The following is a 27,758-nucleotide window of genomic DNA, read 5'->3' as shown; positions in this document are numbered from 1 at the left end:
AAAAGGAGCCTTGGCTGTTTCTCAGTGACTTCCTGACCTCCCAGGCACACGTGTGGCTTTCCCTGGGGGCGGCCCTGACTACCCAGCTTTTACCCCCACCGGCCTCACTCCAGACCTGGGTCTGGGAGGCTCCGGTGATGCCAGAGCGACCCTTCGTCCTCAAGCCCGTGCTTCCCGAGTCCCGCAGGTCCTCGTCACCAGCCTGTGGCATCTCTGCGTGGACAGATCCGCAAGGGAAGCTCTGTGGGATCCCACTGGGAAAGCTGTAGGGATCAAGGGTTCCTGGGAGAGGTCCGGGAACAGGCGGCGGAACCTGAGAATCTGATGGCTGGCATGGGAGAAAAGAAGGAGCCTAGGACCGCGCGCGGGGATTCGCCGTTATTTAGAGGCGCCAAAGGGGTGGAGCCAGCAGGCAGCATGGGATGAAGATTCAGGGTTGCCCCGACAACGCGTTCTAGGCGGGGCCGGCATCGAGGCGGAGCTGGAGCCAGAGAGGCGGGGAGGGGCGGGGCCAGAGGCAGAAACCAAGTTATGATTGGCAATACTACCCAACATGGGCGGGGCTAGGTGGAGAACGGGGCGGAGCTTGTCCGGGGGCGGAGCCTAATGGGGGCGGATCCTGAGCGCAGGAGCCGGAGGCGGACACGTGGTTGGCGGGGACCGTGCGGCCGGGGAGGGGTCGAGCTGGCGGGGGCGGAGCCGAGCTGGCGGGGGCGGTGCTGGGCTGCGCGGGGCCTGGGGCCCAGGCGGCTCGCGGCGCTGACAGCGGAGTCAGATCGCGGCCTCCCGCCCCCTCGGCTCCCGGCGCAGACCCCGGCCTGGCCTGGCCCGGAGCCATGAGCCCCGGGCTGCTGCTGCTCGGCAGCGCCGTGCTGCTTGCCTTCGGCCTCTGCTGCACCTTCGTGCACCGCGCTCGCAGCCGCTACGAGCACATCCCCGGGCCGCCGCGGCCCAGGTGAGCGGGGGTGGGGCAGGGGCCAGCGGGAGTCGGGGCGGGGCGGGGGCCACGGGGGTCGGGGGCGCCTCGACTCGGCGGCCGCGCCCGTGCCCGGGGCTGGGGCGCTCACTATTCTTAGCAGCGATTACTCACCGCAGCCGCAGCTGCCGGGCTGGGCCCCGCAGCCGCGACGACAGCGACAGCCCTGTCAGGTAGGCGCTATTGTCATCCCATCATTCAGACCAGGAAACTGAGGCGCGCCCGCGGAGGCGAAGTCACCTGCCCAAGGTCACGCGGGTCGGTGAGCCCGGATTCCACCCCGGGTCTGCCTGACTCGGAAGGGGGTGCTCTTAACTTTGGGACGCGGACAGGGCCTGCCGATCAAAGTACAGAGCGCGCCGATGGGTCGCTTTCCGGTGTGTCTGTCTCCTGTCTGTCCTGGGATGCCCCCTCCTGTGTCGCCTCTGCACTTCCAGTCCGTTCTTGGACCCTATCCAGCGCCCCCTCCAGGTTAGAGTAGATGTGGCATTTAAGTCCCTGTGCGGAGGGCATCCTGTCACTTTGGAGCTAGAAAACCCAGTTCCAAATTTAAGCCCCCGACAGGGCCAGCGAGGCCCTGCTGAATCTCAGAGCCGAGCTGGAGCTACACAGTCCACCCCCCACCATCGTGTCCTCTGCTCCTCCACCCCCATTCCCCCTTCCCAAGCCCGGGAACTGCAGCACGGAACACAGATCTCCCTAGTCCCCCAGCCTCAAGCTCCTCTGGGGCCATCACCCTGAAGTCACTTGTTGCTTGTCTGTACACCTGTTGCCTGTCTGTGTCTTCTGCTTTAGAATGTGAGCCCCGGAGGGCAGGGACGCTATGTCAGCTGGTGGATCCCCAACACCTGGCATGTTGCAGCTACTCAATAAATATCTATTGAATGAGTGAATAAACAATGTATTAGACACGCTTTTAAAAACCTCAGTCCTCAGCATTCTGGAAGAGGATGTCCATTGCCAGCCCAAGCCAGAGGTGCTGATGTCGGAAGCCTGTGCTCCTGTTAGATGGCGTTGGCAATGATGCCTGTGGCTGGTGTTCCTGGGAGGCGACAGATCTCCCGAAGGCGCTCCGACCTCCCTGAGCCTCTCCTATCTTGGGGTCAACCCAGGACTCCTTGTCCCCTGCCTAGCAGCCCTGCTTGGCTCTGCACCTAGATAGCCTTCCAGGCCTGGCTCGAGTCCTCTTTTTCAACCCCTGAATATAGTACATTCAAAAAAACAAACCCCTTAACAAACCCCTACCTAAGTCACTGAGTTGAGTTTTCCCTCACCTCATAATGGTAATTGGATAGTTATTTGTGCAACCTCTTGTTAAGTGTCTGTCTGTCCCATGGACTCTGTGTCTGTCTTATCTGCCGCTGTATCCTTGGCTCTAGCACAGCAGCACCTGGGTCAGGCACGGTAGGAACTCAAAGCACTGGATTCTCCCCGGAGCTCCTCCAGGGACACATTCACCCTCCCTGGTTTCAAACCCTTCAGGCTGGAACTGAATGAGTTCTGTACTTCTTTTTCTGAGTCTCATCACTCCTTCTTGGCCTTCTCATAAACCCAAGAGTTTCCGGGATTGCAAATTCTGTCAGGTCTGTCTGAAAAGGAAAATCAACCCCCTTTCCCTGTATCTTTTCTAAAAAGTTGAGCTGTAACTTGCAGACTGCAAAATTTACCCTTTTAAACTGTCCAGTTGAGTGGTTTTTCAAAGTCACCAAGTTATACAACCGTTCCCAGAAACTCCAGAAGGGTTCCATCGTTCCGTGGGGAAACTCAGACCCGGCGGCCACCTCTCCTCTGCCAGCACCCCACAGCTGGAGTGCTAATCTCCTTTTGTCACCCTGGGTTTGATCCCCTCCCCCACCCCCTGGAGAGCTGGCAGTGATGGAACCACACATTATGTGACCATGCATGCCTGGCTTCGTTCACTTAGTGTGATACTTCAGGGTACATCTGTGTTGCAGTGTGTGTCCATATCTCTCCCTTTCCATGGCTGAAGTTTCCCCATCTCTGTGGCACAGTCTCGTGTGACCTCCAGATTTGTGGGAGTGGGTGGAGGGGAGGCAGGAGGCTGATTGTAATCACAGTTGGGCTCTTTACTCTAGGAAGGTGAACTGAACCACAAATATGTAGAAAGACTTTGGATTAAAACCTGGTTGGTGGTCAGTTATGAAACTGAACCAAGGGAAGATCTGGAATCTCTTCTAGCACAGATCAGCTGCTTGGGCATTAAAAGCCTGGATGCTCGAACTGTGATTAGCAGCCCATGCAATGAGTCCCCAGGAGTGGCACTTGTCCCTGGATGTTTTAGGGGTGTTCGGCTCCCACCCACCCCCCACTCCCCACCTCTGTATTCTGCAGGGGCCCTCTCCTCTGGGAAGCCCTCTGCTCTTATTACAACCTCCTGCTGCACGGTCCTGTCGAGGCGAAGCCTGGGACCCCATACGTGTACCTCTCACGAACGCTGCTTGCTTCCGGGGCCACTTCACTGACACTGCTCTGAAAGTCCCCAGCAGTCTGCACTGTTCTGGTCCATGCAGCCAGTGTCAGTTTGACCAGGAAAGATTCTGTCTCTCTCTCTGTCTCTCTCTCTGTCTCTCTCTCTGTCTCTCTCTCTGTCTCTCTCTCTCTCTCTCTGTCTCTCTCTCTCTCTCTCTCTCTCTCTCTCTCTCTCTCTCTCTCTCTCTTTCTCTCTGTCTCCCTCTCCTCATTTTGTTCTCCTTGGAATAAATTTGTTGTCCCTGACTGCTGGACATTGCTGGTTCTCCTCTCTCTTCAGGTCACCTAGGATGGGGGCTCTTTAGCATAGATCAGGCTGATTCCAGCCCTGGGGGTGGGGGCACTGCTGGCCCTGTCAGGTGGGGGCGTCCAATCGATCCCCGGGTGGCCCAGTGTGGGCATCTTGGAGTGGCCTTGCAGTGGACTCTCCAGAAGCCCCCTGCTATGGTCACTGCCCATATGGTCTGCTCCCATAGGAAAGCCTAGCCCAGCCCAGGTCAGGGGAGCAGGCTGTGCAGAGTGCATCCGGTCCTCCTTGCATCGGCCTCCCTGCCACGTCCAATCTACTTCGGGTGTCTGACAATTGGTTTCTGTCGCTTACCTCTGGCCTGGTGCTGAATGACACCTCCCACCCAGCCTTACTGGTTTTGTCTAGCGAGCACCCCGCCCCCCCGTCTTCTCACTAGCGCCCCCTTCACGAGCCGGCAGGAATGGTTCTTAATTCCCTTTCTTGCCTGGCCTTCCTGGGAAGGTGGCCGGACCCCAGCAGTCAGGGTAGAGGCTTTGGCGAGTCAGGCAGGGTCCAGGTTCACTCCGATGCTCCACACCGAGAGCGTCCCCAGCACGGGGAACAATGCTGAGCCAGCTGGCTAATTCTGTGTGCACAGGGCCAGGGACCACCGCTGCCCGCAGCTTCCTGCCTTCCCTTCCGTGCCCGCCTCTCTTCTCCATCCCCTGCTCAGTTTTTACCCTCGCCTCCTCCTTCCCTGCGCAGTGCCCCTCTGCCCCCAGCCACTCTTGGAAGGGCGCTGGTGTCCCGGCCACGACCACCTGCAGGTCACCTGGCCTGAGCCCTCCCCAGGCCGCCAGGCCGCCTTCTTTTCCATGTCTCTCCCATCTTTGTAAGATGCTGTAAGAGCCGCCGGCTTGGAAAAGCCTGTCTCTTCCACCTTCTTCCCCGCCTCAGCCCCGTCTCTGGGGCTCCAGTCTCCTGGTCAGCTCTCTTGACCCTGGCACCCATCGGGCTGGCTCCGGCGTCTCCCCAAACTCCAGGTCCCCAGGGACCACCACGAGGCGGAACCTGCTTCCGGCCTTGCTTCTTCCCTCAGCTGCAAGGCCGCGGTCTTGCTGCCTCCCGGCTTCCTTGTCCTCGCAGTCCCCAAGCGTCTGTCCCCTCTGCGGTCCCTCTGCAGCTTGACCTGTCCGTGGTGGCCCGCACTGTGTGCTGCAAGTTCCACCCAGCCTTGCCTGCTTGTTTCTAGCAACCTCCCCCGTCTTCTCACTGGCGCCCCCTGCAGGAGTCGGAGGGAATGGCTCTTCGCTCCGTTCTGGTTTGCCCCAGGCCTCCTCCGTCACTTCCAAAGGCAAGGCTATGTGTCCGCAGAGGGTCGCATCTCACTCCCAGCTGCGCCCCAGACTTCCTGTCTGCTCCCTGCCGGGGCAAGGCGTCTGGTGGACAGCGAAGACCTACCAGGTCCAAAACCAAGCTCCTGGTTTTTCCTCCACTTGGGCCTGGTTCTTTCTCCCAGAGCCCATCCTCGGACAGAAATGAGGTGCAAGAAGTTAAGGGGGTGCACGAGGGTGGGAGTGAATAGCCCATGAAGGCAAGAAAGCCTGAAGCGGAAGTTACTCCTGGGGAACTTGTCCTGGAGCCCTGGGGGCTGGCATAGAGCTGCCCTGGCCGTGATGGGGAAGCTGAGTCTTTGGTGCTGGCCGCTCCGGGTGCATTCATCTGGAACTTCTGGCCTGTGCTCCTGTGAGCAGAGCTAGAGCCTGGTGAACCGCGTGCACCGTGCATCCCCTGCCCAATAAGCTCCTCTTGGCCCTTGTCATTTTAGTACATGGATCTGGGGCACAAGCCCCGGGGTCATCTTTGACACATCTTGTGCCCATGTCCCAAGCCAGCGCATGCCCCTGTCCTGCTGTGCTCTCCCCCCAGAGGTCTGGACCACAGCCCCCAGAACCTTCCATGATCCTCCACCCAGCCTTGGTATCCACGCGGGCGGCTCATTGTCTGAGTACAGGGTACCTCAGGGCCTTTGTACCTGTGGCTCGCATAACCTGTGATGCTTCTCCCCCAGACCCCTCCCTGCAGGCAGATCTCAGCTCACAGGTCACCTTCTTTGAGGATCATTCCTTGCAATACTGAATGACCATCCCCACACCAAACTCTGTGTTTTTCTCTCTGGCATTTTATTTATTTGCTTGCTTATTTTTTGGTCTTCACTTCTCCCGGGGGAATGTGATTGCTGTGACCTAGAAAGCTCCGATTGTAATTCTGTTGTCAGCATTTGGGATGCTGTGCTGGGTGTGATGGGAATAACACCTTACATGAGACAAGGAGTCACTGGCATCTTGAAATGCACCTCAAGGTGCCCCCCAGCAGGCCCGCTGTGGGTCAGGTGATGTGGCCAACTTACATAATGGTCGCCTGATGAGCCTGAGTTTGCAGCGGTTGGTAAGGGGCATGCACTTGGGGGTGGGCAACCTGGGCTCTGCAGCCTGGCCCACTACGAATCGGGTTCGTGATTTGCAAGTTAACAGGTGATCGCAGGTGAGAGGCAAGGCCCGGCCTGGCCCTCGACACCCACAGAAGTGTGCCACAGGAGTCAGGGGGCTTTGCACGATGTCACTGCCCCTCCTGTGCCCACTCGGACCTCTGGCCAAGGGGACAGTGAGGAGCAGAAGCGTCTCCTCTTCAAGGAGGCCTTCGGTACCAGGAAGACCTGGATTTTGTGTCCGGCCATCACTTCGCCGAGACACAGTTCTCTGTCTGTGACCCGGGGTCCCTGTGGGGCAGGGGTGTGCTCTAACAGAGGCCACCAGGAGCCTCACGTTTCCTATTTCTTCTAGTTTCCTTCTAGGTCACCTCCCCTACTTTTGGAAAAAGGACGAGGTTTGTGGCCGAGTGCTCCAAGATGTCTTTTTGGAGTGGTAGGTCCCAGCTTGTCACCCACGCCCTCACCCTGAGCCCCAGGGGCAGCTCCCATGCATCCTCTCCCCTGGCCCTCCTCACCTCCCAGCCTGGGGGCCCACGCAGCGTGGAGGGACAGATGGGGCAGGGTGGGAGCCACCGCCTGCCAATTACCAACCAAGCGACCGGAGAGCAGCCATCCGAAGCCCTCTGAGCCTGAGTTCCCCTATCTGTAAATGGGGTGAAGGGGTCACTAAATCCTGGCCGTGGTCTAAAGTGGCAGTTTATACTTTGCCCACACTTCTGAGGCGATACTGTTTATCCAGAGGGTGCTCCTGGGACCATCAGGTGTCTCAACCCTGCTTCCCAAATGTGGAAACTGAGGCTGGTGGGAGGGTGACCTGAGGCTGAGGACCCGCTGGCCAGGCTGATGGTGCCCACGTCTGAGGTCACTGACACCCCTCTCGGGTCACTTTGGCTTCCAGGGCTAAGAAATACGGGCCCGTGGTTCGGGTCAACGTCTTCCACAAAACCTCGGTCATCATCACGAGCCCCGAGTCTGTCAAGGTAAGAAGCGGGTGGTTTCTTACCCGAAGTGTGGTTTCCACTTCGAGGTCCCCTTTTCCCAGGGCGAGGGTGGGAATAGGGCTCGGGACTGTGAGGAATGTTCCAGAAGCTGGGGCACTTAGGCGCGTCTCCCCGGGATCTGGAAGCGGGTGGCATCTTTGCCTTCTCCAAGCGTTGTCATTTGATGTATGGAGTGGGGCTAGGCTTTGCTGTCCCTGTTTGGGTGGGAAGCTTGGTCCACAAGCTGAACGTTTAGTTAGTTTATCTGCTGTGGGCTCAGCCGCTCCATCTGGGAGATGGGAATGACTCTCTCTCCCAGGTTTTCAGGAATAACTATGAGTGGGTTTATTACACAGGGTGTCTTTTTTTGTGTGTGTGCTGGGGATTGAACTCATGACCTCACGTTTGCCAAGCAGGCACTTACACAGCTGAGCTAAAACCCCGGCCCCAGAGTGTTTTTTTTTTTTTGAGACAAGGTCTTGCTAGGTAGTCCAGGCTGGCCTTGAACTCACTATGTAGCCAAAACTAGCAATGATCCTCCTGCTTCAGCTTCCTGAGTGCTGGGATCACAGGTGTGCTCCACTATGCCCCCCCCCCCCCGCGCATGGGCTCTTGATAGTCCCCATTTAGAGATGAGAAAGCCAAGCAGCTGGCATTCATCTGGAAACTGGCATTCTTCTGGAAGGCATGCCACCTAGGTACTGAGGGGGGCACCTACCGTGCACTCTGGGGTTGGTGGAAGCTGGGTCCGATCTAAGCTCTGCCACCAGCCGACTGTGAAACCTGGGGCGAGTTACGTCATGACTCTGGGGATAAGTTTCCTCCTCTGTGGCAAGGTCCCCTTGCAGGGCATGGGGGCTATAAAGATGGGCTTGAAGTATTGTATGCCTGGCACATAATAGTCGATCACAGTGGACACAGAGTGGGTTTCCATGGCAACTCCAAGAAGGCTGAAACATAATTTAGGGCATGGAGGGGTTGTTCTTGTTTTTGTCATTCGCTTTTTGCAGTTCTGGGGGCGGATCCCCAAACCCTTCACCACGGAGCTGCACCCCTGCCCTAAAGCCCAAGCCCAAGTGAGTACACATCAAGACAGAGGCGTCACTAGCAGGATGCCACAAGTCATTTCTTAAGAAAGCTCAGCTCACAGACACACTTTACGAGTTTTGAAAGCAGCTGCTGAGACACGTGTGCAAAGTCTTCTACGCTGCTTAAGAAGAAAGGAGTTTAAAGATGTCCGTCAACATGGTGGACGGCTCCGACAGCTGGGGGTTAAACCATCCCGCATTCTGAACACTTTACATCAACCTTTATGTCCCGCTAGATTCATGTGGCTGATACTTTGTTAAGGGTTTTTGTCTCTTATTCTTTTGTCTAATGCACCTCGTCAGGTATTATTATAGTTATTTTTCTTTTGTTTTTGGAGACGAGATCTTACTACGTGGTCCAAACTGGCCTCGAATCGACAGCGATCCTTCTGCCTGAGCCTCCTGGGACACAGGCCTGTGTCCCCACGCCCAGCACTGTGCCCTCGGGGATTGAGGGGGCGACCCAAGGCCTCGTGGGCCAAGACACTGACCACTAGCCACACCCCAGCCCCTCTGGCAGGTTCTGGTGTTGGGTGAATTTGAGCCTTGCAAGATAGGTCGGGACATGGTGCTTTTTCCTCTGTTTTCTGTAAGAATTTGTACAGGAATGATCCTTTTTCTTTAGTGTTTGATAGAATTCACAAGGGAGGGCATGTGGGCCTAGACTTTCTTTTAAAGGAAGTTCTGTTCGTTTACTTTATGTTACACTTTCAATTTGTTGTTTTTTTTAATGTGTATTTTAAAATTAAAAAACATTAAATTATTTTTTATTTCATTATTAATTATTATTATTATTATTTTGGTACTGGGGAATTGAACTCACCACCTCAAGCTTGCAGGGAAGACATTTACAGTGCTGAGCTAAACCCGCAGCCCCAAATCCTTTAGATTATTATAACACATCCTATAAAGTGTCCAGACTGGACTATCTCTAGCTGTGTAGCTCAAGGCATTCAGTGCATTCTCATGGCTGTGCATCTACACATAGACTCTGGCTCCAGAAATTCTTCATCCTTCCCACTGAAACCCTGCGCGCGGTAACACCGAACCCCATTTCACGCTCCCTGGCCTGGGCCACTGGGGGCCAGCATCTTCCTTCTCACCCTGTTTACTGCCTTGCCAAGGCCCCTCTCAGAGCAGAGCCACACGTTTGCTGCTTTTGTGAAACCTGCTTATCTCACCAAGGTGCGCCGTGTTGTAGGAAGTGCCAGGATTCCGTCCCAACTTATTTAATTGATATATAATCACTCCGAGTTTCCATTTTTTTCTTGAATGGTATTCCATGTCTGCAGAGGGCTCTGTTCCTCCCTCCTAAACTGTTTCAGTAATTGGCATGAAGGGTTCATAGTATTTACCTACCTTTTTAACATCTGTAGGATCTGTAGTGATGCTCCCCTGTTCATTTCTGAGAATATTAATTTGGGTTCTTCCTCCCTCCCTTCCTCTTCCCCTCCCTCCCCTTCCCTCTATTCTGCTCTCATCTCCTCTCTTCTCTCCCTCCTCCTTCCCTGTCTCTCTGTCTCTGTCTCTGCCTCTCTCTTTATTAGGGATTGAACTCAGGACCTTGAGTATGCTAAGCATGCTCTCAGACTGAGCTATGTAACAAAGCCTTTTTCATTTTGTTTTGAGACACAGCCTCAGTAATCCTTCCAGGCTGGCCTCAAACTCTCATTCCTCCTGCCTCAAGTCTCCTCAGTAGCTGGGATTACAGATTATTCCACTACACCCAAAGTCTTTTATTTCTTAATCCATCTATTACGATATTTATAAGTTTTTATTCATTTTTTTCCAAGACTGAGCTTTTGTTTTTATTGTTTTGTGTGCTGTTTGCCTGTTGTCTACCTTATCTGTTACTACCTTTCATGATTTTCTTCCTCTGTTTACTTAGGGTTGAATTTATTCTCTCTTTTTTTTTTTTTTTTTTTTTTTGTCTTTTTGAGACAGAGACTCACTATGCAGGTTAGACTAGATTTCAACTCACTTTGCAGCCCCGACAGGCCTCAAACTCACAGCATCTTTCTGCTTCAGCCTCTCAAGTGCTGGGATTATAGGCATGGGTTTAACTTATTCTTATCCTAATTTTTAAGATGATAGCATAGATCATTGATTTTAGATATCTTTACTTTTTTTTTTTCTTTTTTTTTTTTGATCTTTTTCCTTTTTACCGGTACTGGGGATCGAACTCATGACTGCCTGCTTGCAAGGCAGGCGCTTATGCCGCTGAGCTAAATCCCCAGCTCCAGATATCTTTACTTTTTAATATAAACATTTAAAGGGAATTACAAACGCTGCTTTAGAACTCATTTACCACATATTTTGAAATGCTATGTCTTCCTTTTTATTTAGTTTATTTTCTAACTTCATGGTTTCTTCTCTGAACCATGGATTATTTAGATTAATGTTTTTTCAATTTCTAAATATGATTAAATATTCCAAATATCTTTCTGTTTCTGATTTCTAATTTAATTCTGTAAATCAAAGAAAACACTTTCTATGACTCTAATTCTTTTAAATAAATTCATGCTCATAGAATGACTCATTTTAATGAACATTCATAAACACTTAAAAATGAATGTGTGTTCCATAATTGTCAAATAGAGCTTGTCAGTTAGGTCAGTTTGATCAGTAATGTTGTTCAAGTCTCTGAAGCTTTAGTAATTGTTTTCCACTTATTCCAGCAGTTACTAGGTATGCTGTGTTGGCCTCTAGAACAAAGCCATGGATCTGTCTATTTCTACTTTCATCCTACCCGTTGTACGTACATTGCGCAGTTTGGAATTCTGGCAGGTGGGACTTAGTGGCATTGCTGGGTCACCGTGACTAACCAACACCTTTACCCTTAGGAATGTCCTTCTCTACCCTTGCTTACATTCTTTGCCCTGAAGTACTTTTCTTCCCTTTAATACAGCCACCCCCACCTTTATCATTTCCTTTTAGTCTTCCTGTGTTTGTCCATCTGAGGTGGGTTTCTTCTAGTAGCATGCAGTTGGGTCTTGCTGTTTTAAGCAGGTCAAGAATCTCTGTCTTTAAACAAAATGCTTAGGTGATCATTTACATTAATGTTTTTTTTTTTTTTTTTTTTTGAGACAGGGTCTCTCTATGCAGCTCAGGCTGGCCCTGAGATTACTTTGTAGCCCAGGCTGGTCTTGAATGCACAACTATCCTCCTGCCTCAGCCTCCTGAGTGCTGGGATTACAGCTGTGAGCCACCACACCTGGCTAATGTGATTATTTTTATAGGTGTATTTAAATGCAGAATAGGTCCCCAATTTATGAGTTCTGAGCAATTACAGGTGTACTGCATAAGACTGACTTTGTTGGCTGCCAAATAAATCCCATTTACAAGCCCTTCTTCCAGAATGGAACTTGCTCATAACTCAGGGATTTACTGTATATATTGGTTACTTTTTTCTCATTGCTGAGACAAAATACCTGATGCCCAAATTTAGGGAAGGAAAGGTTTATTTAGCTTATAGTTTTTGGAGGTTTTAATCCATACTCAACTGGCTTCAAGGCAGCATGGCGTGCCTGAGGGGCAGCCATTCATGGCGGCTGTGGCAGATTCCAAAAATCAACAAGAAAGAAAAGGCAAAAAGGGGAAAAGCACACCTCATTACCTCCTTCCCTCCCTTGTATATTATGCTGGCTACCTGCCTCTGGGCCGGTGCAGCACTCACACCACCAAACTAAGCACAGACAACAAACCAATCACGAACACCAGATTCGGCATCTCCATGACTGCATGGGGCTTGGGAGGCCACCCAGACACAAACCACCACACTGCATCACGCTCTGTCTGTTATTTGTTCCTTTTTTTCTTTCCTTTCCCTTTCTTTCTTTCCTTCTCCTGTTCTCTTGCTCAGCCTCCCAGAGTACTGGGCTCAGAGTGATACCACCACTCCCAGCTTTTCCTGTCTTTTGGATTAAGCATTGTTTAACATTCTGTTTTACCTCTACGACTGACTTTTAGCTCCAGTCTTTCTTTCTCTCTCCTCCCCTCCCTTCTCTTCTTCCCTCCTTTTATCCCAGGGCCCATGATTTTATCTTCACTCTATCTTCGGGAAACATTATACTCACCCGTTTCTCTTTACTCTTATGATTTCCTCTCTCCCTAGTCTCAGCATAGATCATGCTGTGCTTTGCTTTTTGTTAATTCTATTTCGGATTCTTTGAACTTCTTGGTGTGTGGGTTTCTTGGACACATTTATAATATTCATAGTGGGTATCTGAAAATGTGTGTGCCAAACCTATCACATATATGATTCCCGAGGCCAGGGATAGGTCAGAGTTTCCCTTTTGGCCTGTCTAGTTTTTTTGGTGGATGCTGCTGTTGGATCCTGGGCATTGGGAATTTTACACTGTTGAATGGTAGATTGTGTTTTAAGTGCTGGGCATGATGTTGAGTGTCCGTGGTCCCAGGTACTCTGCAGGCCAGGCTGGGAGATCACTGGAGCCCAGGAGTTTAAGGCCATCTCAAAACTTCACAAAAGATAGTTTTATTGTGCTCCTGTAAAGAGTTTGCCTTTGCTTTGCAAGGCGGTAAAGGGGCCTGCGGGCCAGTGGGACCCTTCCCAGGTTTGCTTTCAGGCTTTTGTTGGCTGGGTCCAGAGGAGACTTGACTCCAGGGTGTGTCCCACTAAGGAATGGCGCCCGGGGGACCTCTGCTGACACTTTGTGGGAACTAGAGCAGTTCTTGACCCTGTGTGATCTGAGAAGTGTTCAGCCCACGGTTGACCCATGACCAGCTCCTCCCTGGAGTGCTCCTTGGAGTGCTCCTTCCCATCCCATGGTGCTGCCACCTCACTGTGTGTGCCAAGGGGGGCTTGTCCTGTGCTCCAGGGACCCGGCCGGCCTCTGCATAGCTCTTCCCCTCCTTGGGTTTCTGGACTCCAACTCCCCGCACTGCTGGACCGTATCTGGGTCTCTGTGTTCGCGCTACTGTCCTGGAATTGCCTCTAGGTAGAAAACTGGGCTAACCCTAGGTCAAACCCCACGCCTTTTTTTTTTCTCCTCTTTTTGGTTCACAGTTCTGCACTGCTTGTCTGAAAATGGTGTCTGAAAACAGATGCTCTGTTCCTTTCTGCCCCATTTTCCTGCTGGGGAAGGCAGGAGGAGAGTCCTTGGCTGTGACTGCCTTGTGGGGAGCAGACAGCCATCTATGGGGTGACAGGAGGAAGGGCAAGAGCCAGGGGCTGCTCAAGTGTCCCTCATCCCAGAGCTCAGCTCATGGGCAGCTGTGGGATCCCAGCCCGTGGGACAGCAGGCCGGGGACCCCGGTGTTTAGTTTAGCTAGAGTGGGCTGCACAGACCTCAGCCTGCCCCGGCACGTGGAGGTGGGCATTCGCTGCTGGCTGTGGTCTTGCTCCAGGTGGACCTGGCTGATGATAGGGCTTGGCTGTCAATGCCAGCGTTTGGGAACAGCTTGGATGTGGCTGGTGACGTCAGTCAGCTGTCCCTGGGTTTCCTTTCAGCTGAAAAATCAAAGTTGGACACCAGAAGTGGAACTCACAGTCCTAGGTCACAACAGAGGAGTCCTCTGACTGCCTCCCAGGGCCCCAGGACCAAGCTTAGTGACCCACAGTCCCTGTGCCCCTTGGCCTGGGCCACGGGCTTCTCTCCCCATCCTAGGTCCAAATCCTGGGTGCTCTCAAGTGTGACCAATTCGGGGCCAGTTGGAAATTCTATCCCTGCTACTTGCATAGTGATAGCCCACATATTGTGGGGTCCTCTGGGCACTACATGAGCTGTGTGCGAGGTGACCCCATGTAACTGACATTTATGGAGCACCTGCTGTATGCCAGGCTTTGCAGGAGGGACAGATTTACCCCTCACTGCAGCCTGAGCACACAGCCACTCTTGTCACCTCATCCTGTCCGATGAGGATGCTGAGGGGCAGGCGGGTGACCAGCTCGCCAGGGAGCAGAGTTAGCCAGTGGGGGAGCAGCACTGCTGAGCCCCTGGAGTCTCTCGGACCTCGGCTGCTGGTCGGGACTCATGATGCCAGGCCCATGCAGTCTCTCCTGTGACCCTGGCAGCCCTGGAACTGTGTGGCCAGCCAGAAACAAGTCACCTGGGCCCCTTCTCCTTGTCCCCAAGTGGACGCAAGCTAAGCATGCAGCCAGGGCACAGCGGCTCCAGGTGCCTTCCACAGGAGTTCCACGGGGTGTTCACGGGTCCCCCAAGTTCACATTGTTTTTCTGGGGTTGTCTAGAAGTTCCTGATGTCAACCAAATACAACAAGGACTCCAAGATGTACTGTGCCCTGCAGACCGTGTTTGGAGAGAGGTGAGGAGCAGGGACAGCTCCGGGTGCGGGAGGGGTGGGGTTGCTGAGTCTGGAGCACAGATCACCCCTTTCTTATTTACGGTGGAGAGACATAAAAAGCTGCACACATCTGCAGGGCGCCCCCTGCCGTTTCACCGTGTGTACGGTGCACTGTTTCATGGGACAGTTGACATGATGTGGTCAGTGCGTCCACCCTGGGAACAGTTAGCAATCTGCACTCTGGCTCCAGGACCTGTCCCCCTGAGGTGACCCCCAGAGCATGCCAGCTCCTCACCTGCTTCCTCGTGTGACCTCCCTGTCTCCCACAGGCTCTTTGGCCAGGGCTTGGTGTCCGAATGTGACTATGAGCGGTGGCATAAGCAGCGCAAAGTCATGGACTTGGCCTTCAGCCGGAGGTGAGTGTGGCAGAGCCCGGCCGGGCGCCCTGTGCTGGCTGCAGAATGAGGTACTCAGGTCGGGGTGGCCTGGGGGACTTGTCTCTCCCGGCGAGGCTGACATGGGACAGAGGGCATCCCTGGTCTGGAGGCAGCCAGACGAGTGGCCCTTGCGCTCCTGGGAGCATCAGAGTGAGTGACCACGCTGGCCAGAGCACGGGGCTCCCTGCTCCCTGAGGGGTGCGCAGCACCAAGCTACATTCCTAACCCTTTTTTAATTTTTAAATTTTGAAACAGGGCTTTACTAAGTCTGCTAAAACTGGGCTGGAACTTGGGATCCTCCTGCCTCAGCTTCCTGGGGTGCTGGAGCTGTGGGTGTGCACCCCACCCTCAGTATCAGTCACCCTTTTATTGCAATGTAACCCACATTTCAAATAATCTGCCCGCTGGAAATGGACAGTCAGTGGGAACTAGGGTCCAGCATCCCAATATTTGAGGTCACTTTCATCACCCCAGAGCCAGCTGCTCCCCAGTACCTCATCTTCTGGCCACAAGGGGGGCATTTGCCTTCTGCCCCAGGGTTTTGTGTTCCAGGCATTCCATCCAAATGGTCCCTCAGGACAAGCGTTTTCCACTTAGAATAACACTTTCATGGCTCCTTCCTTTCATCAGAATCAGTGTTTATTCCTTTTTACTGCCAAGTAATATTCTGTTGTACACATGCCACACGGGGTTTTTTTATTCTTCAGTGAATGATCACTGGGGTCATTTCTACTTTTCAGCAATAATAAATCAGGCTGCTATAACATTTCTAATAAGGCTTTTTTTGTAGATATGCTTTCATTTCTTTTGGCCACACACCTGGGTAATAGGATAGCTCTTTAATATTTCAAGGAAGATCATCTTTTACTTTGATAAAATGTCAGGTATGTAGAAAACTTGCCGCACTAGGATAAGGGATGTCTGTGTATCTTTTACTCAGACTTTACTTATGGTTTACTGTTAAAATCACTACTTGCCTTATAATGCGTTCTTTATGAGTGTATACAACGACTCTTCCTCCTTGTCTCTGACTTGTATTTTATATAAAGTGTATATATAAAAGCTATTTGAGAGTAAGTTAGGAGACAGTGTGTTCTTGACCTTTAAATACTTCATGTGCTCTTCCTAAGGGAACACGCCACACAACTACAAATGAGGGGGAAATTTCAGTTTAACACTGTTCTTTCATCCACTTTGGTTTGGTTTGGTTTTGCTTTTGTGGTACTGGGGATTGAACTCACGACTTTGCGCTTGCCAGGCAGGCGCTTGTGCCACTGAGCTAAATCCCTGGCCCTCTAATCCACTTTTAAATGGCATCTTTTGTGCCCCAAGCACTACTTTTCCCTGACCAAGGTTGAGTTTGGGGCCACAGGTGACAAGCGTCACCTTCCAAGACAGCGCTGAGTTTTCTATCTTTTTGCTCGTTTGGTTTTTTGAGACACGGTCTCCTACGCAGTCCAGAGCAGCCTTGAACTCATGGCCATGCTCCTGCCTCAGCCTCCAGAGTGCTGGGGTTGCAGGCCGGCACCTCCACGCCTGGCACTCAGGCTTCTCCAGCTGGCAGCCGGAGAGTGCTCTGGGGCAGTGTGATGGCTCCGGCTGTGCGGGTCAGTGGGGCTGTGCGGGCACCGGCGCCGGCCATCAGCCTCCAGCTGCCAGCGCCCTCTCCTGGTGCCCTCGGTGCCCCCATGAGGCAGACCACGGGTCCCCAAGGCAGAGCCCCCAGCCCCTGGTTCCTGTCCCAGCCAGCACTGGGCTTTTCCAGGAAGGCCCAGGAGGGCCGGGGGAATGGGCGGATGTGTCCGAGCCAAGGGAAAGTCCCGGGCGTGAGAAGGCAGGTCAGGAGAAGGGCCTTATTACAAATCCTCCTGGTAAGACGCCTTGTACAAAGGCCAGCCAAGACTCCAGGGACCCCAAGATTATCAAAGGATGAGGGTTCTACCACACCATGGCCATGTGGTCACATCGCAGGCACCAGCAGCACTGTCTGGTGTGTTCTGTTTTGTGGGCCTGACTTCACCCCCAATCCTTTAAAAAATTTTTTTTAAAATTTTGAGACAGTGTCTTGCTGAGTCACTGAATTCCCAGACTGTTTTGAACTTGTGATCCTCCTGCTTCAGCCTCCCAGCCAGCTGGGATGGCAGATGTGCGCCAACACCCCCCAGGCGTTTTTAACAAATTAATTTTTTTGAGGCAGGGTCTGTCAACATTTTTGTTTTCTAAACTCACAATAAGTAGCATTCTAGAAATCACTATTTTATTAGGAATGCCCAAGTTACATGAAAGAGGCTTTGGAAGGCGTCTGTGTTTGCCAAAGTATTACTGAGTCTAAGTAAAAATTTACTTTCTGTGTGTCTCTTCTCTCATTTCATCATCTTTTCAGCGGTGAGTGTGTGAGTGTGTGAGTGTGTGTGTGTGTGTGTGTGTGTGTGTGTGTGTGTTGTATCTACAGATCAACCCCAGGGCCTCACACATGCTAGGCAACCACTGTACCTCTGAACCCCCAGTCCTTTTTAGATTTTAAAAAACCTTTCATTTGAACTTGACTTCAAATTTCCTCATAAATTTCAAGATTAGGAATAGGACAAAGAATAACCATGTACCCTCTACTCAGACTAATATAAAAATGCTTTTAATGACAAAAAGGGCTCAGAAGTGCATGGCGGGTACCGTACAACCCACCGCCTTGCACCCCTTGGGTTTGTGGTTTTCCTGTCTGGAGCGTGTGGCGCTAAGGTCTTTCGGACACGTGCACCTGGGGGATAAACTGTCCCGGGGCAGGAGCAGGGGCGCTGCAGGGTCGGAGCTCCGAGCTCTGCGGGGGGCCTCCAAGGACTCCTTTCTGTCTGTGCTCGGGCACTGCCCAAGGCCAGAAGTGAAAGGGGAAAAGGCTACAGACGGTGGCCGAGGGAGGGCAGGTGACCGCGGATTGCAGGGGTGCGAGGTGGCTGCATCGTGGACTCCAGGAGGCCCCAGAGTTTCTGCGCTGCTGTGGCCCTGTGGTCTGAGTTGGGGCCACGCTGGCAGACAGAGGACCTGTACAACCACCAGGGCACTAAGGCCAAGAGCAGCGCCCTCCGGAGGGGAGGCCGTGAGGAGACCCCAGGCTCCATCACTGAGACCCAGCCTGCGGTCTACACCCGGCAGCGGGGGAGGCAGAGGGGCTGGGGGCTCCCCACGTGCTCTGCAGAGAGGCAGGGCACAGGGCACCCTGGAGCAGGGCTGGTGTTGGTGGCCGCTGATGCTTGCACTGTTCCCCAGCTCCCTGGTCAGCTTGATGGAGACTTTCAATGAGAAGGCCGAGCAGCTGGTGGAGATCCTGGAGGCCAAGGCGGATGGGCAGACCCCGGTGTCCATGCAGGACATGCTGACCTGCGCCACCATCGACATCCTGGCCAAGGTGACTCGTGGCGCTGGGCGCAGGTCCCAGAGGGTCCCCCCTCCTCGCTTCCTCTCCCCGCTCGCCTGCCCTCCCACCCCTTCTCTGTGTCCCCTGCGATTGTCACGTTTTGCTGCCTTGCGAGCTCAGAGCAGCCCAGCTCCGCCTGGGGCCGCTGCGGATTCTCTGGAAAGCGACACCCAGAGGCGGCGCAGTGCACAGACACGCGTGGCCCAGGCCTGAGCCCCAGCTCCGCCCCTCGGGGTGACGCGCCCTCCTCTGCCCCCCAGGCAGCTTTCGGGATGGAGACCAGCATGCTGCTGGGTGCCCAGAAGCCCCTGTCGCGCGCAGTGAAAGTCATGCTGGAGGGCGTCAGTGCATCGCGCAACACTCTGGCGAAGGTACCGCCCCCACCCGCCTCCAGGACCCACCTCCGTAGCTCTGCTGCCTGCGTGTACTGCGGCACATCCTGCGGTAGTTTTCTCAGAATGGGTTTTGAGTTCTGGTACCCGGATTCGTGGGCACCGCCTAAAGCACAGGCCCAAAATCAAAGTGGCTCACTGTAAGTTAAGAGTTAATCTCTCTCTCTCTGTCTCAACTTAAATGATTCCCAAAGCAGGCAATCTAAGGTGGCTACGGCAGCTCCCTCACAGCACATGCTCCCGAATCGTTCTGTCTTTGTGTTCCCCTGTCCTCAGCCATCACCTCATTGTCATAAAATGACTGCTGTAGCTCCAGCTATCACTTCCTTATTCCAGACATGAAGAAGGAAGACAGGGGAAAGGTGATTCCTGAGTTGACCTCCAGGTGCCCCTCCTGTGCCTTGAGACTTCACTTTCTGAGCTTGCAGCCCCCAGTGCCACCCCATCTTTTCAGCCGCATGATTTCCTCCTTTGTGATGCCACCCTAGCTGTCTCCACCTTTGGGGGTCCCTGTACTTCCCAGTGCTGCCTTGGGGCCTCTGCTTCCCGCTCAGGACCTGGCGCTGGGCTCCGCCCGCCCGCCGTCCTCCTCATCCGTCTCCCGGAAGCTCCGGCTTTTCTAGAACTTTCCGGCTCTCCTGCGCCCCAGCTTGCGGCGCTGCGGTTTCGGTTTCGGTCAGGTCTGGGCGGGCGCGGGGCGGGTTCCGGGCCTGAGCCGCGGCTCGGCTCTCGTCCAGTTCATGCCGGGCTGGAGGAAGCAGCTGCGCGAGGTCCGGGAGAGCGTCCGCCTTCTGCGCCAGGTGGGCAGGGACTGGGTCCAGCGGCGCCGCGAGGCCCTGCAGAGGGGCGAGAGCGTCCCCGCCGACGTCCTCACGCAGATCCTCAAAGGTGCGTGGACGGGGTGGGGGAGCAGGGGGGGGAGGGGAGGGAAAGAAGGGAAGGGGGGAGGGGAGGAGGGGAGGGGGGAGGGGAGGAGGGGAGAGGACAAGACCCGGCCACCACTGTCTGCTTTGGAGATAGGCGGGCATTCTGTTCCATCCTTTTGCTTCCCTTCCTACCCGTTTCTCGTGCCACAGTGGAGCCCAGGGCCTTCATACTGAGCCCCGTCCCCAGCCCCTTTTTGTCTCTCGTTTACAGACAGGATTTCACTAAACCGATAAATTGCCCAAGCTGGGCTTGAACTCGAGATCCCCCTGTCTCAGCCTCCCAGAGTGCTGGGATGCCAGGCACGCGCCCAGCTAATGGCTGGCTCTCTCCCCAGCCATGGGGAAGGGGAGCTGAGGGTCCCCTTGTCTTTCAGCTGAAGAAGGAGCCCAGGACGAAGAGGTCCTGCTGGACAACTTTGTCACCTTCTTCATTGCGGGTGCGTAGCTTCCCAGGTGGCCCCGGCTCCGACCTTTGCAGAAGTCACGGGGGCCTCAGGTCACTGGAGCCTAGACCGAGAGGCTTTGGGGGGCTGCCTGAGAGATCCACTGGGGCCTGGGCGAGGGCAGCAGGCACCTCCTCTTTCCGGGGTCTTGGTGGGCTCTGTTCCAGCCTGGTCACCGAGCTGGCAATGGCTGGTGGCATTGGGTCACAGCTCCCCTTGGAGTTCTGGGGCCTTCATTAGATCGGCACAAAAGAGGCCCTGGGCCTCGCCACGCATTTGTCCATCAAATCTCTCCCCAGTGTCCTCGACACCTGGAAGACCCCTCCTTGCTTTCCAGGGGGTTCTCAGGTGCCTCCTCCCCAGGGAAACCGCGAGATTTCCCGATGGCCCTGGGCCCCGGCGGAGCTGGCTCTGCACCCAGAGTCCCCTCTGCTTGCATCTGGTCAGGCAGCTCTGCTGGGGTGGTGGCACCGGCAGCCTCTGCAGCGAGCTTGGTGGGAGCTGGCCGGCGGGTTGGCTGAGCCCTGCCAGCCTCCAGAGCCAGCCTTCCGGCGATGCCCGCTCTGGTCGGGATGTCTCCTGTCTGTTCCCACACCTCTGGGGCCAGGTGACCAGTGGCCACAGCAAAGCGTGGAGCAGCCGATGCCCTCTCTGCCTGCAGGTCACGAGACTTCCGCCAACCACTTGGCCTTCACGGTGATGGAGCTGTCCCGCCAGCCCGAGATCGTGGCGAGGTAGGGCGCTGCCTGGGGTCTGCAGAGGTAACCACCACAGCACCCTCTCCACAGCTGAATCCTGCTTCCCTGCACCCTGGGGCCCTGGCACTGCTTCTCCCCCACATCCTAGGGTGGGCACTTCTGGAGGATGAAGACCCAGGTTCCACGTGTCAGCCATCGCAGGGCATGGTGGCACACTCTACCGTGATCCCTGACCAGCAGTCGGGAGGCTGAGGCAGAAGGACTCAGAGTTCAAGGCCAGCCTGGGCTACATAGCAAATCCTACTCTGAAAAACAAAACAAACAGAAAAGTGTTTGTCATCTTCAGCGTCAAAGGGCAGAATGAAAGATTACCTGACAACACACAGTAGCCTGTGACACACAGGTGTAAAAAGATGTGATTAATAGCCACGGGCACTTTATATAAAAAGCCGGTGGACTGGGGCTACCACACACACACACACACACACACACACACGCACACGCACACGCACAGGCACACACACACCTGGGGGAAAAGCATAAAAGTTAAAATGATAAAAATAGTAAGCCCACCCATCCCTACCCCAGCCATCCCAGACGGAGTGTCCACCCTGCAGGCCTGGGTCTGCGCCCACTGGTTCCTCTGCAGTTCACCTCTGTGTCGCCCCCAGAATTGTCATCTCCCCCCAGTCCTTGCTGTGTTGTAATTGTGAGATAGATAGAGGGAGAGAGTAAAATTATATGTCAAAATTTTCAGAAAACTTTCTGAGGCCCTGCAGGTGGATTCTGGGCCTTCGCCCCGGGGGATGAACTGCATCCCCAACCTTCCTAAATTGTTTTTAAATTTTGAGACCCTTAAGTTGTCCAGCCTGGTCTTCAAGTTGTCATCCTCCTGCCTCCTGCCTCCTGACTTCAGAGGGCTGAAGTCAAAGGTGTGCACCACCATGCCCGGCTCAAATTCAGCGCTTTAAGTGTCTGTAAGCGTGTGGTTCAGGGGCAGGAAGTCCACTGGCATCGTGAGGCGCTGTCACCACCGTCCACCTCTGCGGCCTTTTGAGCTTCTCGGCTTGGAGTTCCGCCCACTTTGCAGTGGTCCTCACTTCCGGTCCCAGCCCCTGCCCCATCCCGCAGCCTGGCTCTGGCCATCCGTCTACTCTAGGTCCCTCTGTAATGTCACTGGGCAGCACTGACCTTTGCATGGCCGGCTCATTTCACCCACCATAATACATGCAGGGTCTGTCCGCACTGCAGCAGGTCTGAGAACACCTTCCTTTCTGAGTGGACCCCACTCTGCCGGGTGGACAGGCGCATTTGGGTTCCCCATGCCACCCCCCCCACCATTACCGCAGACACGCTCTGCCACGCGCTTGGGCATGCAGTCTCCCAGAGCTGCTGCCCTGTTTTCTGGGGTGCACACCCGGGTGGCATTGGGGGGCCATGTGGTAACCCTTTCTTAGTTTCCTGAGGAGTGGCTGGGGTCCCACAGCAGCAGCACACAGGTCACCTTCCCACCAGCCATGCGCCTGGGCTCCGGTGCCTCTGCACCCACAGCAGCGTGTGCTGGCTTTTCTTGGCTGTAACAGCCAAGAGTGGGCCAAGCCCTTCCTTCTCTTCCCTCCCTCCGTGTTGGGGACCAAACCCCCACACCGGGCAAGCAACCCTTGTGCCACTGAGCAGCGACCGCCCGCCTCCCATTGTCCCAACTCTGCACACCACGTTACTGTGCATGTCCAAAAACTTACCCGGCCAGCGTCCCTGGGCCACGTCTGCTACTGACTGCTGCTCCCTGGGCCACGATGGGCACCTCAGGCGTTGGCCTGGTGCATGGCCACCTTCGGTGGATGCCAACTTCCAGCACACAGCAGGTGCCCTGAGGTCTTGGGAACCGGACGGGATCACCTGGATGTGGCAGTCGCTGGGTCTGCCCTGTGCAGCAGGGCAGAAAGTCTCTCTCTGGTGGTGGCCGTGGCCACATCTCACCCCACAGGCTGCAGGCCGAGGTGGACGAGGTCATTGGTTCTAAGAGGCACCTGGACTACGAGGACCTGGGCCGACTGCAGTACCTGTCTCAGGTGTGGGCAGAGCCTCAGGCAGATGTGGGCAGTTCTTCTGGTCAGCCGCTGCCTCCTGATCCTTCGGCATGGCGATTCGCAGCCCTCCTGGGAGGTTACCCTTGTCCCAGGCTGTCCCAGACCCCTCCCTGCATCGTCTGGCCTGCTGTAAGCCCAGCTCGCCTGTCTTCCATCTGTGATGGACCAGGAGCCCTGGCTTCCTGTCCTGACATAGCTCCCCCCTCCTCTGGGCCTCAGTTTCTCCACCTGTCCCTTGAGGAGGTGGCCACGGGAGGAAGTGGCCGAGGTCCCAGGCTGGGGATCTGGGGTGGGGTGTGGAGTGGGAGGGAGGTGGGTGTGGGGCACCTCCTGGGCGGCCCCTAGACTTGTGACCTCCCCATGGCACCCCAGGTCCTCAAGGAGTCGCTGAGGCTGTACCCGCCTGCCTGGGGCACCTTCCGCCTGCTGGAGGAGGAGACGCTGATTGACGGGGTCCGGGTCCCCGGCAACACTCCGCTCTTGGTGTGTGGGGCTCTGGGGCGGGCTGCCCGTTGCTCCCATGGGGTGGCCCAGGGGCTCAGCTCGCAGCCCAGGGCTCTGTGATGGTCACTTCTCCAGGCTCTGCTGACCGCCCTGTGCTCTCTCATCTGAGCTCCTCCAGGCCCCACCAAGATGTCCAGGCTGCAGACACGGAAGGGGCTCCCAGTACCCCGTGGGGTCCCTGTCTCCCTGTCCTGTCTGGAACAACTCCCACCCCGTGAGGGACAGAGGTGGGGCATGCAGGTGTTGACATTTACAAACTTGTCCCAGCCATTTCAGCGGCTGTGCCCGCTCGGATGCCCCCTAGCGGCAGGGAGGACGTCCACTCTTCCCTCCGCCCTGCTTGGTGGTCCACTGACTAAAGGCATTTTACAGGTCTTGATTTGCAGTTGGCAGGTTCTTGGTGAGGTAGATCATCCCTGCCTGCTTTTTCCTCTTCTGGAGATGCTGGCTTGCTTTGCCCCTTTTCGTTGTTGAGCTTAAAAAACCAATGTGTGTAGCAAACCGTGTCGGTAACCTATGGTGCAAATATTTCTCAGGATTGGTGGCTTGTCTTTATGAATGCATTTTTTTTTTTTTTGCATTTTTCCTTTTTATCGGGACCAGGGATCGAACTCATGACTGCCTGCTTGCAATATGAATGCATTTTTGGCAAAGTTCTTAACTTTTTAAAAAACTAGCTAGTTTTAAGCTTTTGTCTTAAGAAACTCTTCCCATCCTGAGCTCTGAAGGGAATTTCCTTCCATCCCCCTCAGAGAATTTTCCAGTTTTCTTTAGGAAGCTAAGCCGTTACCACCAGTCGGCTCTGTGTGTGGTTGTGAGGTGGGGATCGTGTTGGTTTACCTGGGTCACCAGGACACAGTAGACCCAGTGCCTCAGGCTGGGGGCCACACCACAGCAGGCCACGTTCAAGGCGTGGGCAGCATTGGTTTGCCCAGGGCCTCTCTCCTCGGCTTGTCCCTGGTCATCCGGATCTGCATCTTCCAGAGGCAGAGCCACACTGGACGAAGGCCCACTCCAATGACGTCACTGTCACCTCTTTAAGGAGCCCACTCTGAGGCTGGGACTGCACTCAGTGGACTTGGTGGGATGCGGCTCAGCCTGGGGAAGGACCCCTCTTTGTTTTTACCTGAGGAGAGAACGGGCACCCAGTGTCCAGACGCTCCCAGCTCCTCCCACCCTCCTTGCACACACCGGCATGTTCTCCAATGGCTTGCATTTTGTTTTACTGACCATTTCTTTCATTCCCTGACCGTACCAATCTGTCTTATGCCCACTTCTTTAGCTGGTCTGTACCCAGGATTGTCTGTACCCAGGGATTGCCACTTGGAGCTGAGAGTGAGCTCACACAGGTTCTGGGGGCTCCCGGATCCCTGGCTTGTGTCCACCAGAGCCTCGGGATCCTCTGGCTGGGTCCACCCTTGTCAGGCGGGGACAGTGCCCCGCTATCCCACACTCTGCTGAGATCAGCAGGATGAGATCCATTTAAGGTCTGGGGAGAATCCTGGGGCCACAGCAGGTGCCCTGGGCCCCACCCAACTCTAACCTGCTCACTGTTTGTGACTCTGCCCCTGGCCTTGCCTCACCCCTGCTGCCCTGGACCCTGACCAGTGGGGCAGGGCCGGGCTGGGCTCCCAAGACTCTGTCCACGGGTGGAGAGAGTTCTGGGGTTCACAGCTTTCCAGGGACAAGCGCAGCCTGAGGGCCAGGTGCAGGGGAGCACTGAGCCCCATCGGAGGCGCCCAGGTACAGGGGAAAGGCCCTGAGCCGGAAGGAAGCTTTGAGGCTTCCTTCGAGCTGCGGGTCTATTTTTATTAGTACGCGTTCACAAAACAGAGCGTTCACATGTGTTCTGTGGGGCTGGGACACGAACCCAACACTTCTCCTACTTCTTCTGCTTCTTCTGCCTCCTCCTCCTCTGCCTTCTTCTCCCGGGGATCGAACTCCTGACCTTGTGCTCACCAGGCAGAAGCCTGTCACATCTTAATCCCTGCTTTCGTCTCCTTTCCCTCCCTCCCTCCTTCTCTTGGCCCCTTTCCCATTTGAGAAAGATCTACCTGCTTCCTCTTACCGACTTTTAAAATTTGATTCTTTCTTTATAACTTGAGTTTTCTCATATAAGAGAAGCCGAGTGATATTTAAGCTCATGCCTCTGATTTATTTCACTTCACATCGTGATCTGACGGTGCCTCCCTTTTCCAACAAATTATTCAAGTTTGTCTTTCGCTGTGTCAGGGTAGCGTTCCATCACATATAAATGTTTCACTTTCTTTATTCGTCAGCTCCAGGTGTACGGCCACCTGTAAGGGTTAGCTGTTGAGTGGTGCTGCTATAAATGGGGGTGTGCAGGTGGCACTGCACTGTGAGGTCTCTAACTCTTTAGGAAGACACCTAGGAGCGGAAGAGCTGGGTCACATGGAGTTTCTAGCTCTAGTTTTTTGAGGAATCTCCGCACTGATCTCTACACCCACAGTGGAAGGGGGTCCCCACCTTACCCCACCGACCCCACAGCCTCAGTTTGCTGGTGAGGTGGTCTCAGTGTTGTTTTATTCATTTCTCTGTTTGTTCAAGAAAGGGAGGGGCAACAGCTGGCAGGGAGGGAGGGGAGACTGCGTCCAGGCCCTGGTGACCACGCGCTTGCTTGCCGAGCCTCAGTGCCCTCATCTGTGAGGTGGGGATGTTGGCAGGTCCCCTGAGGGCTGAGCCAGGCAGGGGATGGTGTCTCGCACACAGCAGGCCATGGGGCCTTGGTCCATTCCAGGGACTGTGGTTGCCATGCCTGCCTACCAGGCTGGGCAGAGGGCAGGGGCCGTGCTGCTCCAGGTCCCAGCCTGGGCACTGAGGTGAGTCAGGAGGCTTGGGGGACAGAGCCCCGGGAACCCCGGGCCAGCAGCTCCTCTGCTTGCAGTTCAGCACCTACATCATGGGGCGAATGGACACCTACTTTGAGGACCCGCTGACCTTCAACCCCGATCGCTTCGGCCCTGGGGCCCCCAAGTAAGTCCTGCTGCAGGCTGGCCTGGTGGGAGCACACGCAGCCTCCAGATCCGCAGAGGTGGCGCTGGAGGGGCTTCCCACAGCTCAGAGGGGCTGGGCAGGCTGCCGAGTGGGCTGCTGCCGCACACAGCGCCAGAGCTCAGCCCCGCGGCCTTGGGAGCGGCTTCCCCTTCTGAGCCTCGGGTCCTTGCCCTGTGCACCCTGGCATCCAGGCAGGGAGGGGAGTGCAAGGCCAGCCCTGGGTGCCTCTGCCCCTGTTTAAAAGGGCCATCAGCAAGGGGCGGCCGTGTCACCTGTGTCCCCTGTGCCGACCCCTCCTGCCTCTCTCCCCAGGCCTCGATTCACCTACTTCCCCTTCTCCCTGGGCCACCGCTCCTGTATCGGGCAGCAGTTTGCCCAGGTAGGAGGCCCTGGGCGGGGACAGGCCGCCCTGTGGGGGGCGGGGTGGGGGAGGCCCGGGGGGGGCCCTCACTGCTCCCCTGCGTGCTCTCCTTCCCGCCCTCGGCCCGCAGATGGAGGTGAAGGTGGTCATGGCCAAGCTGCTGCAGAGACTGGAGTTCCGCCTGGTGCCCGGGCAGCGCTACGGGCTGCAGGAGCAGGCCACGCTCAAGCCGCTGGATCCCGTGCTGTGCACCCTGCGGCCCCGGGGCTGGCAGCCCGCACCCCCACCGCCACCCTGCTGACTGCGCTCCCACCGCGCCTCCTCTCTGTCCTCCGCTGTCCTGCACCCTCCCTGGCCGTCCTCTACACTGGCTCCCGCGGGCCCTGTGCCACTGCTGACCACCTGCTTCACACCCTCAGCGCTCCCTGCCGCCGCCTGCAGCGCTGTGGCCTTCGATGGTGGGATGGTGGTCGTCCTGATCCCAGCAGCCACCACCGCAGTCTCTCCTGCCTCTCCAGCTCTGCCGCAGCCAACCCCTCAGACACCCTAACTCTGGCTCACGCCCTAAAGCCCCCTTCAAGTGTCCCCTCCCCCGGAAGCCCTCCCTGCCACCCCTTCTGGGCCAGGGCCCTTCCTCTCTCTTTGTCACCTGTGCTACCTCTAACACAGCACTGACCATACTGTCCACGAGTGTCTGCCCACGTGACTCACCACCGGCCAGCGTGAGCCCTGAGAGCAGGGTCCTCACGTCCTTCACCTCCGGGCCCCTTGAGGCCCCTGGGGCCTGGGGCAGAGTCGATGCCCAATAAACGTGTGTTGACTGCATGAATGAAAGGCCGCCGAGCCACCGTGCTCTTGCTTCTGTCTACCCACATTTTAGGGAGTCGGTGTCACCCTATGAAGTGTGTCACAGACTACCAGAAGGGCCCTGGTTAGTGGATTCGGGACCACGCCCTGGATCACAGG

At 55.4% G+C, this 27,758-nt stretch overlaps 1 protein-coding gene across 1 annotated transcript; it reads left to right on the top strand.

Moving 5' to 3' along the window:
• Window positions 1-697: 697 nt before the first annotated feature.
• LOC100729775 (cholesterol 24-hydroxylase) lies at window positions 698-27,626 on the top strand. Its single transcript, XM_063241575.1, has 15 exons — window positions 698-955; window positions 6,539-6,619; window positions 7,085-7,166; window positions 14,465-14,538; window positions 14,847-14,933; window positions 18,216-18,354; window positions 18,624-18,734; window positions 19,493-19,643; window positions 20,056-20,118; window positions 20,786-20,858; window positions 22,810-22,894; window positions 23,285-23,395; window positions 26,322-26,410; window positions 26,744-26,810; window positions 26,923-27,626. Exons 1-15 carry the CDS (start codon window positions 837-839, stop codon window positions 27,091-27,093), a joined length of 1,503 nt encoding a protein of 500 aa, XP_063097645.1. The 5' UTR covers window positions 698-836; the 3' UTR covers window positions 27,094-27,626.
• The last annotated feature ends 132 nt before the right edge of the window (window positions 27,627-27,758 follow it).

Source organism: Cavia porcellus, unplaced genomic scaffold, assembly GCF_034190915.1.
Source record: "Cavia porcellus strain 051 isolate PalLab524CR breed Dunkin Hartley unplaced genomic scaffold, mCavPor4.1 scaffold_31, whole genome shotgun sequence".
Taxonomy (NCBI): Eukaryota; Metazoa; Chordata; class Mammalia; order Rodentia; family Caviidae; genus Cavia; species Cavia porcellus.
This window is presented reverse-complemented; position numbering and strand designations above follow the sequence as displayed.

Coding starts and splice junctions, on each gene's coding strand:
- LOC100729775 (XM_063241575.1), top strand. CDS start 837: ATGAGCCCCGGGCTGCTGCTGCTCGGCAGCGCCGTGCTGCTTGCCTTC. Junction 26,411..26,743: donor TTCGGCCCTGGGGCCCCCAA/GTAAGTCCTGCT, acceptor CTCTCTCCCCAG/GCCTCGATTCACCTACTTCC. Junction 26,811..26,922: donor TCGGGCAGCAGTTTGCCCAG/GTAGGAGGCCCT, acceptor CTCGGCCCGCAG/ATGGAGGTGAAGGTGGTCAT.